The sequence below is a fragment of the Manis javanica genome, chromosome 2 (genome assembly GCF_040802235.1).
Source record: "Manis javanica isolate MJ-LG chromosome 2, MJ_LKY, whole genome shotgun sequence".
NCBI lineage: Eukaryota > Metazoa > Chordata > Mammalia > Pholidota > Manidae > Manis > Manis javanica.
The window spans coordinates 522867-533552 of NC_133157.1; the positions used below are offsets into that span (position 1 = coordinate 522867).

The following is a 10686-nucleotide window of genomic DNA, read 5'->3' on the forward strand; positions in this document are numbered from 1 at the left end:
TGAGAATTCGGGCAGCCCGCATTTTTGTTGACACTTGTTCCTGCACCATTCCGGATCGCAGCCGTTCCAGTGGGTGTGGAGTGGTGTGTCGTTGTGACTGAAACTCACACACTGTGAGGACTACCCCCGTCATGTGCTCTGGCCATTTGCTTATCTTATTTTGAAAAGTACCATTTATGTTCTTTACTCATGCTTATGGATGGTTTGTCTTTTATTATTATTGAGTTAGAAGAGTTATTTATGTAGCCTAAATACATGTCTTTTGCAAGATAGATTGTTAATATTGTCACTCGATCTTTGACTTTTCATTTTCTTAATGGCACCCTTTCATGAACAGTTTTTAATTTGGATAAAGTGGGACTTACCAGTTTTTGCAGTTACTACTACTTCTGGTGTTCTGAGAGCTCTTGCATATCCCAAGGTCACAAAGGTGTTCCTTGTTCTCTTCTACAAGCACCGTGATTCTAGCCTGTACATTTGGGTCTAAGATCCACCTGACTGGGTTTCTGGCAAGCAGTGTGGGGTGACACTGAGGTGTTTTTTCCCACATGGTTATCCAGTTGCCCCAGCACCTTTTGCTGAAAACACCCCTTCCCTGTGGAGTGTGGTATGTGTCAGACACCAGATGACTCTGTGTAGCAGGAGTCTGCACCTGGGCTCCGGTGCGTCCCCGAGGTGTGTGTTCTGTCCTTTACCACACCACCTCTTCCTGGATTTCAGTAACTTGATGGTAATCTTGACATCAGGCAGTGTAAGTCCTTCAGTTGGGTGTGAGTATGGGTGTTTTTTTGTTTTAATTGTTTTGGCTATTCTGGGTCCTTTGCATATCCATGTAAATTTTAGAGCCAACTCAGTGTTTAATGGGATTTTTTTGCTACTATAAATGATATCTTAAATCGCACTTTAAAATTGTGCCAGTATATAGCAGTACAACTGGTATCTGTGAATCAATGTCCTATCTTACAGCCTTGCTGGACTCATTCACTCTTGTAGCTTCTTTGTAGTTTTTAAAAAATTTCCTATATACACAGTTATGTCTTCTTAGACAGAATTTATTCTTTCCGAAATATGTGTGTGCTGCTTGTTTCTTTTTCTTGCCTTATTGCATTGGCTGGAACTTCCATGTTGAGCTGAAGTGGTGAGGGGCTCTCAGCACTCCCTGTGTTGGAGGGTGTTTGGTTCAGTTTCACTGTGAAGTGTGACCTTGGCTGTGGGCTTCATAGATGCTCTTCATCAGGTTGAGGAAGTACCCTTCTATTCTTAGTTGGATAAGTTTTTCCATGAATGGTTGTTTTTGTGGATCTGTTGAGATCATGTAAGTTTTCTTCTTTATTCTGCTAACATGGAGAATTACATTTATTGATTTTTAAATGAAAGCATTGCATTCTTGGGATAGACTCATTTGTTTGTGATGTGTCACCCTATTTCTCTATCGCTGGATCCCCTTTGACTGCTTGAGATTGGGCTGCACTTGTCCTGTCTTGAAATTCATGTAGGTTTGTTTGCCAGCTTCAAAACTGAGTCAGGAGTCCTCCTTTTCCTATTGTCTAGATGGTTCTATGTAATATTTGTGTTGTTCTCCCTTATGTGTTTAGTAGAATTCACTAGTTAAACCATCTGGACATGAAATTTTCTTTGTAAGGATTTAGGAATTAAAGACCTAGTTATCTTGATAATGATAATACTGGTCAGTTTTTCTTTCTTATGTTGGGTTTGGTAAGTTATGTTGTACTAGGAATATGTCCAGTTTTCCTGAATTTTCCTACTTACAGCATCAAACTCACACTAGCTTCTCACCTTTCTGACTGGAGCATCTGTACGCTGTCCCTCTTTCCGCCCTGACGTTGGTATCGAGACCTTGCTCCCTGTCCTGCTCCCCGGACACTGTCAGCCAAAGCGGCTCTCAAGGCAGCGATCTGTAGCTTTGTTCATCTCATCTGTTGTATGTTTGTTTTCTGGTTCATTAATTTCTGCTCTTATCTTTATTATTTTCTTAATTTTACTCTCTTTGATTTGAATCGTTCTTTTTTTCCCTTAACTTATGGGCCAGCAGACATTTGAAACAAGAGGCCAGATGGTGAGCCCATGTCCTTTGCCGTGACCGCAAAGGAAGGAGCAGTTGGCCGGCTGTGCTGCGCCTCTGAAGGCGGCGTGTCCTTTTGTTCTCAGGCTGGTTTAAAGTTTTTTTCTGCCTTGGATTTTCAACAATGTAGGAATGATTTTCTTTTGATTTATGCTTAGAATTTATAATTCTTCTTGAATCTGAGGCTTGATGTTGATCACCAGTTCCTTCTGTCCCATCTCTTTCAGCCCTCTGCACCAGATCACAGATGTTTTCTGAGCCCCTTTACATATTTTTGAAAAGATTATTTTAATATTCCATTCTGTTGATGCTCTATGATGCAATAAATGTTTTCTTCTGATCTGTCTTTATTTCACTGTTTCTCTCTTTAACTGTGTCTAATCTGCTGTTGAACCCATGCACTGAGTTCTTCATTTCAGTTATTGTATCTTTCACTTCTAAAGTTGTCATTTGGTTGTGTTTTATGGTTTCTAGTTCTCTGCCAAAATTATTAATCTTGTCTTGTCTTGAACTTTTTTGGCTTAAACCTGAGTATTTAATCTTTCTGCGGTGATATTATATATGTTTTCATTGTGTTAGAATATACATACAAAAATTTACCATTTTAACTGTTTTTAAGTGTGAAATTCAGTGGCAGTAAGTGTATTCACAGTGGTTTGCAACCGTCACTATACATCTCTGGAACTTTTCATCCCAGCCTGAAATTCTGCACCTGTTAGACCCTAATCTCCCCTACCCCAGCCCCTGGTCCCCACCCTTCTTCTTTCTGGGTCTGAATCTGATGCTCCAGGTCCCTGTTATGAGTGAGTCCTACAGGATTTGCCCTTCTGTCTGGCTTCTTTCATTTAACCTAATGCCCTCAAGGTTCATCCATTGATAATGTGTCAGAATTTCCTTCGAAGGATGAATGACATCCTTCATATGTGTATGCCGCACTTTGTTTATTCATTCGCCCACTTGAGTGATTGAGACATGCTCAAGCCACTTCTCCTTAGGCTCCACGGCCACTTTGTAGCCTGTGTTGACGTCTCTGTTACCTGTTAGATGACAGGATTATCCCTGATTGCCTCTGGGTCCACTTCTGTTGTGTGTTTTTTCTCTTAGCTGTGGTCGTGTGGTCTTTCCTCCTCACGAGTGGTAATTTCTGGTTGAGTGGCGGGCACCACATATGAGAAATGGGGACAGTAGTTTGGAGCCCAGGGTGACCATTTCAGATGCTGGCTTTCCCTTCCCTGTCGGGGGTTGTCTGTGCCCTGTTCACCTGACCCCTGGGGCGTTGCTCTTGGAACATTCAGGACCCCCACTTTACAGTGGGCTCCTCATAAGTCCATCCAAAGCCTGTTCAGCTTCACAACCTCTCAGACGCTGGTGGGTAAAAGTGTCTGAACACTGTCCTGCCCTCAGAACACTAGGGGGCCTCTAAGTGCCCGCGGCCCTCCTCTGAGCCAGTGTCTTTGCTCGATTTTCTGTGACTGATGCAGGAGTCAGCTGCTGGGGTGGGGTGGGGGATACATCAGGACGACTGTCTCTGGGGGTGGCCGTCTGTGGGGCTCAATGGGAGCCAGCCCTGGGGGTGGCACTTACTCCCTGCCCTGTGCTCCGGTTGGCATAGAGGCTGTGCCCAGGTTGGCGTTATCCGGGCCCTGACGGAGTGTGGCATCCCCGTGGACATGGTTGGAGGGACATCAATCGGGGCCTTCATGGGCGCCCTGTACGCTGAGGAGCGGAACTACAGTCAGATACGGATCCGGGCCAAGCAGTGGGCTGAGGTGAGGGGCTGCGCGCTCTCTGGGGTGCAGTGCCAGGTTCCTGTGTGCCCTGGGGTAAGAGGGCCTCAGGACCCTTGGCCCTGGCACGTGGCTTTGCAGGGCTCTGGCCTCAGAGCTTGGCTTGTAGGGTGCAGGGGGTGCACAGGGGGAGTAAGAACACCAGTGTCGGGGGCCAGCTCCTGTTGGTGCTGGTCTTAGTTTATAAAGGACACTGAGGACAGCACAGAGAGGTCAGCACACTGGAAGAAAAGTGTAATGTTACCCATAGTTCTCCTGGGAACAAGAGGCAGGGAGTGCCCCACAGGGCCACAGGGGAGCACCTGGGCCATGAGGAGACGGGGAGCAGCACGGGCAGGCCTAGGCCAGCCTACATCGGGGTCCCTGCAGGCAGGGCAGGGCAGGGCACACTGCGTGGGATGTTCTCTTCTGAATAATTCCGGTGGGCTTGGGGCATGGGGGCTGCCCCAGGATTGATTCAGGTGGGAGACACAGGCCCGTGAGAGTGTGTTCAGGGAGGTGGCTGGGTCCTGGGCCCTGGAGCAGTGCGCACAAGAGCCGGGGCTGGGCGAGTCTCCGCCGGCTCTAGGAACCGCTAGCCCTGGGGTGGCCGACTCCCCGGTGTGCCAGACCCCGAATGCCAGAACTAGGGACTTGGAAAGTGGACAATGCAGTTAATGCCACTAACCCTTTGAGGAGCAGAGGCCCAACCATATAGACAGGGCAGGATCTGAGGTGGGTTTGAGGGGGACAGGGAGGGCCTGCAGACACTATGTGGGTGGGCATGGTGGAGGGGGCTCCCCTGCAGCACAGGCTGCATTCTGTCCTTTGGAGGCTCTGCTTGTTCTAGGGGAACAGAACGGTGCCCATTGAACCAATGGGATCAAAAATGTTTGTGTTCTCTTAAAAAGAAAAAGGAGATCGGTGGTCTTCTGGTGGAAGCCATCAGAGCAGGCCGTCTGTCCCACCCACACATCCCGAGGACACAGTGTTCCAAAGATGCCTCTTTCTCTGAAATGAGCCATTCCTCAGCAGGCTGCTCCTAGGAGGGGGCCCAGGAGCTGACATGGCTCCAGCCACTAAGGATGGCCTCTGGGGACAGTGCCCACAGAGGACAGTGTGCTCCAGCCTCAGTGAGGGCCTGGTCACAGGCCAGCAGGCCTCTGGAGTGGCGCAGGAGTCGTAGGGGCCTGGGAGCCTCAGGTGTGGTGCCCCACAGTCCTCTGAGGGGTGGGGTAGGGCAGGGCAGGATGGAACCTCCCAGACCACCCTCTGGCTCCACCTGTCCGCATAGCCTGTGCCTTCTGCCATGCTGACGGGATGGCAGGGCTGTAGGGCCACAGGCTTGGGTCTACAGGCCTCTCCACAGGGCAGGGGCTTCCTTAGGTGTGAGGGCCTTGCTAACGATGGAGGACTCTGGGCATGTGCCATGCTGTCCTGGGTCCCTGCATTCCCTCTGCCTATCCCAAGGCAGGGCCTGCATCCCACAAGTCCTAGTGTGAGCACGTGGGGCAGGCACCTGCCTCGCAGCTGAGGTCCCACCCTGTGTACAGCTCTCGCTCCAGACCTTTTCATTCCAGTGTCTTTCCGTGCAGCAGGGAGGACCCTTCCCCTCCACCCCTGACCCCTCAGGAGTTAGGCAGCCTTAAACCTGGGTGTTCTTGGGTGAGGCCAGTGCTGCCCACCTGGTCACGTGTCCTGCTCCTCACAGGCCTAACTGGCCCCGTCCTCACTGAGGAAGGACAGACCCAGTCCCACCAGAGAGACAGGGGCTTTGGCCAGAGGGCCTTCTGCAGGGCCACTCTCTCTGGGGCCCTGGTGGCACGTGTGTCACAGTGTGACATCGACCAAGACCGAGTATGGCGTGGCAGCTTGGTCCCCAGACCCACCTCAGTGGGTCTCGTTGCCTTAGGGACCTCAGTGGGCTGTGGCAGGGCCGTCCTCGCTGCCCACCTACCTCATGCTGGTCCTGGGCTGGGCATGGTGCCACATTCTCCCACTGAGCACGCAGCAAGGGCCGGGCTGGCTAGCCCTGTGGGGGTCCTCGGACCCTCACAGGACCTCCAGGCCCTGAAGGCTTAGTCCCACAGACCACCCAGGTCCTTCCCAGACAACCTGTCTGTTCTTGGGAGGCGCTCTGGAGGTGGGCTCCCAGCTGGGGCCCCCGCTGTGTCAGCAGGGAGCCTGCCCTGCAGGGCCTCACGTGTGCTCTGCCCACTCAGGACATGACATCAGTGGTGAAGACCGTGCTGGACCTGACCTACCCCATCACCTCCATGTTCTCAGGGGCCGGCTTCAACAGCACCATGAGCAGCGTCTTCGGGGACCGGCAAATCGAGGTCCCCCAGCAGGGGCTGCCCTGGGAAGCTGCCCACGGCTGGCCTTAGCCTAGCCTGTTCTGGACACATGGCACCCTCCTCACTCCCCAGACTCCCCAGCCTGCAGGGTGGGGGGCTGGTACCAGGGAGGGTGGCCCTGCTGAGCCTGCCTCCCTCACAGGACCTCTGGATCCCCTACTTCACCATCACCACGGACATCACCGCCTCTGCCATGAGGGTCCACACCGATGGTGAGCACCCAACGGTCCTGCTGGGACAGGGACCCCCGATAGCTGGTGCTAGGCCAGCAGCCAAGGGCCCTTGCAGGGAAGAGTGCACTTTAACGTGGGTGGGGGCCTGGCAGAGGCTGTGGTACACCCCAGTGTGGAGCAGGGCATGGCGGGATGCACAGAGACCCCAGAGCAAGCCTGGCCTCCCTGGGCCTCGTGCAACCTCCACTGAGCCCCTGGGCGGGGGTGGTCAGAGGGCACCTCAGCTCCAGCTGGACTCCATCACCAGAGGTCAGACATGCGGCTGCGGGATGCCACATAGGCCAGGCTGACTTGCGGTGGGGCCAGACCTCTTGGGCAGTGGAAGGCATCTGCCAGTCCCCTGGTAGGGTCTCCACCTCTTCCCAAGCCCTCAACCTCTCCTTCCCAGGCTCCCTGTGGAGGTATGTCCGTGCCAGCATGTCCCTGTCAGGGTACATGCCCCCACTCTGCGACCCCAAAGATGGGCACCTGCTGATGGATGGGGGCTACATCAACAACCTGCCAGGTACCATCTCAGGGAGGGACCCGGCCTTGTCAGCTGACTCTGCTCCCAGGAGGGCCGCTGCACACACTTCTGGGGGGCTGACAGGGCCGTGTGAGCACAGAGCACACACGTGCACACATGCTCCCTCGCTGACCAGGGCTGGCAGGCCTGCACTTCAGCAGTGCTCAGAGCGCCAAGTACAGCCACCAGCCGCTGCTCCCCTCCTGGCTCCATGGTCACAGTGGGAACCGACAGCCAGCAGGTGTCCGCTTGGCTGCTGGCAAGGGGCCCTCCTGTGGGCACACCTGTCACCTGGTGGACAGTTCTGTGCTCCCAGCTGCCCCTCCAGAGGCCCAGGTGTGCCAGTGGAAAGGAGATGCTCTGCCCCATTCCCCTGGTGTGCTTCCATCCCCCCAATCTGTCCCTGTCCCCCCAGCTCTGCCCCATTTCCCACTCTGCCCCTGTCCCCCTGCTCCTCTGCCCCCATTCCCCTGCTTTGTCCCTGTCCCTCCAGCCCTGCCTCCATCCCCCCAGTTCTGCTCCCACTTGGGGCTCTACATACCTGTCCCCAGTGGTGACCAGGGCCGCCTTCTTTCTAGCTGATGTGGCCAGGTCGATGGGAGCAAAGGTGGTGATTGCCATCGACGTGGGCAGTCAAGACGAGACAGACCTCACCAATTATGGTGATGCGCTGTCTGGGTGGTGGCTGCTCTGGAAGCGCTGGAACCCCCTGGCCACGAAAGTGAAGGTAGCGGCCCTGTGGGATGTCGGCAGCTGGAGAGGGGACAGTGCCCCCGAGGCCCTGAGTCCTGGGGGCTTCACCGCTTCGCTCGCTCACCATCCTGCTCAGGGCCCTGCCTGAGCCCAGCTCAGGGGAAAGGCACAGGCCTAACGGCTCCACGACTGCGGGCCCCTGGCCAGTGCCTGCCCTCCCCTGGGGCCGAGCAGAGCTGCGTCTCCCCTTGGGGCCGGGTGGGGGCCAGAGCCTTGCTCAGGTAGCTGTGATGGTGACAGGTGTTGAACATGGCAGAGATCCAAGCGCGCCTGGCCTACGTGTGCTGCGTCCGGCAGCTGGAGATGGTGAAGAGCAGCGGGTACTGTGAGTACCTGCGCCCCCCCATCGACAGCTACCGCACACTGGACTTCGGCAAGTTCGGTGAGATCTGCGTGAGTACACTGCGGCTCCAGGCCAGCGGGCTGTGTCCAGCTGCACCTCCCCCAGCCCCCTCCCCCACTTCTGAGAGCACAAGAAGTAGAGCCCAGCATGCGGTCCCAGGGCCTCTGGTGTGTGTAGGAAGCAGGGTGCCAGCACCCAGTCCCATGGTCCCTGGTGTGTGCAGGAAGCAGGGTGCCGGCACCAGGTCCCAGGGCCCCCAGTGTGTGTAGGAAGCCGGGTGCCAGCACCCAGTCCTGTGGTCCCTGGTGTGTGCAGGAAGCGGGGTGCCAGCACCCAGTCCTGTGGTCCCTGGTGTGTGCAGGAAGCGGGGTGCCAGCACCAGGTCCCATGGTCCCTGGTGTGTGCAGGAAGCGGGGTGCTAGCACCCAGTCCTGTGGTCCCTGGTGTGTGCAGGAAGCGGGGTGCCAGCACCAGGTCCCATGGTCCCTGGTGTGTGCAGGAAGCGGGGTGCTAGCACCCAGTCCTGTGGTCCCTGGTGTGTGCAGGAAGTGGGGTGCCAGCACCAGAACCCCTGGGGTGTGCAGAAAGCAGGGTGCCAGCATCGGGTTCTGGGCCCCTGGTGTGTGCAGGAAGCGGGGTACCAGCATGGGCGGACGGTGTTTGATGTCTGGCGTCGGAGTGGCGTCCTGGAGAAGATGCTGCAGGACCGTCAGGGGTCAAGCAAGATGAAGGCCTGCGACGTGAGTGCCCACGGGCACACCCCTACCCCCCTGCCTCCCCGCCATCCCCGATGGATGGCCCGCTGCACACCCTGCCCTGGAGAGGTGCAGGGCTCCCTGCAGCCAGCAGCACCTTCGTGCACCCTGTCAATGGCTCAGGCCTCAGGCGCTCCCACCCCTGGGGCCAGAAGACAAGGGCAGGGGCAGCAGCCCTGGGGGTTATCTCCTGGCCTGTGGCCTGACGTGGCCTCTCATTTCCCCCCCGTGACTCTGCCCTTCTGGTGCTCATGGTGGGAGAGGATGGCCTTCTGAGTGGGGGTCTGCTCAGGACTCTGCCCGTCTTCCGTGCCCTGCCACACTCCACTCCAGGGGTGGGCTGCCTCCGTGGGCTAGGGTCACAGCGTCTTGGGGTCAGGGGTGGGGATGGGAGCGGTGACCTTGATCTGATGTCTCCTCTGCCTCGGCCCTGTAGGTCCACACCTGCCCCAACGCTTCCTTCACGGACCTTGCCGAGATTGTGTCACGCATTGAGCCTGCCAAGGTGGCCTCAGTGGATGGTGAGTCAGACTCGAGATGTGTGCCCACGCAGCCGTGGGTGGTGGTGTCAACATGTCTTGTTGACCCTTGACGTGTTCAATAAGCCGCCTTGGCTGCCACGTTCCCTCTAGCAGCCCTTGGACCTGGTTGGCTGTGTGCAGGGACCAGTGCCACCGTGGCATGGCCCTGCCCCCAGAAGGGGACCAACACAGCCCTCCCCTCTGCCCAGACGAGTCTGACTACCAGACTGAGTATGAGGAGGAGGTTCCCGACAGCCCCACGGACACGTATGCTGATTTCCAGAGCGCCCCTGCGGACGTGGCCTCCGACTCTGTGAGCTGCCCAGACCCGCCCTTTGCCCCTTGGCCAGGCTGGCTCTCAGAGCCCCACATGAGCCAGTGGCTCTGCATCCGCAGCCTGGAGAACCCTGGGCCAGGGTCAGCCCTCCGGCTCGCCCATGCCTGACCATGTGCGGTTTGCTTCCAGGAGGATGAGCCCTCACTTCGGCATCGGCATCCTGGTCTGGCTTCTCCAAAATGGTCCCAGGACTCCTCGTCCCCCCAGCACTCGGATCAAGATGGATAGAGGCCTCCACGCACCTTGAAACCCCTCCCCACCTGCCAGAAGACCAGGCTGGGGCCCAGGGCCCTGCCCCGTGTGCCGAGCGTTACCCCTGCTGGGGCCCAGGCTGGTGCAGGCAGCTCCTAGCCAGACCCTTGGTCCTGCTCCCTTCTGCACACATAGCAGCCCGGGGGGGCGGTGCGAGCCCCCGATCCCCCTGAGAGCTGTCAGAGTCCCCAGTGCTTCTGCTTAGCATGTCAATAAAAGATCTGTGTGTGGGCCGTGTCCCTGTGCCCAGATCCCTGTGGCAGAGCAGCCCAGCCCCCGCCGCTGGCCCGCTGGAGGGGACCCTCCCCGGGCGGGGGCGGGAGCGATGTCGCCTGCTCTCCTCCAGAGGTCACCACGCGGGGACCTGAGAACCCCAGGCGCCCCTCTCTTGGGGCTTGAGACCCCGGGTGGGGGTGACAACTCCAGGCCAGTCAGGCAGGGCACCCAGGGACTGGGATGGGGTCCCCCAGACCGAGGATGAGCCCCAGCGGCCTCAGGCTTTGTGCGTACATAGGACGCTCTCCTAAGATGGTGGCGTCCGCTGGTCAGTCAACACGCCGGGCGAGGCCTTTTGTGTGAAATGAAAAGTTGCCGCCCTGTGACTTTGAGAACCACCATCCCTGCGGCGCTCAGAGCAGGTGAGGCGGGTCTGCGGCCCCTGACCTGAGGGCCCAGGACCTGGCAGTCTGGCGGCCGCCGGCCTGTTTCCGCGCTGCTAGGCAGCGGCGAGGCGGACGGCCGGGGGGTGCGGCTCCCGGCCAGCGCGGACGCCGCGGGGCGG

At 57.0% G+C, this 10686-nt stretch overlaps 1 protein-coding gene across 11 annotated transcripts in view; it reads left to right on the forward strand.

The window, feature by feature from the left end:
* The window catches only part of PNPLA7 (patatin like domain 7, lysophospholipase), a 64013-nt gene extending 53871 nt beyond the window's left edge, over positions 1-10142 (forward strand). For 6 of the 11 annotated variants that reach the window (XM_073220683.1, XM_073220684.1, XM_073220685.1 and 3 more), the window contains 10 exons: positions 3696-3852; positions 6072-6188; positions 6349-6418; positions 6828-6944; positions 7523-7671; positions 7938-8090; positions 8670-8780; positions 9232-9316; positions 9526-9629; positions 9783-10142. In XM_073220683.1, the coding sequence (XP_073076784.1) occupies positions 3696-3852; positions 6072-6188; positions 6349-6418; positions 6828-6944; positions 7523-7671; positions 7938-8090; positions 8670-8780; positions 9232-9316; positions 9526-9629; positions 9783-9881 (1162 nt within the window). In that variant the 3' untranslated portion in view covers positions 9882-10142. Of the gene's footprint in view, positions 1-3695; positions 3853-6071; positions 6189-6348; positions 6419-6827; positions 6945-7522; positions 7672-7937; positions 8091-8669; positions 8783-9231; positions 9317-9525; positions 9630-9782 lie in introns of those variants that run through there. The other 5 variants (XR_012124601.1, XR_012124602.1, XR_012124603.1 and 2 more) reach the window with 5 other exon arrangements.
* The last annotated feature ends 544 nt before the right edge of the window (positions 10143-10686 follow it).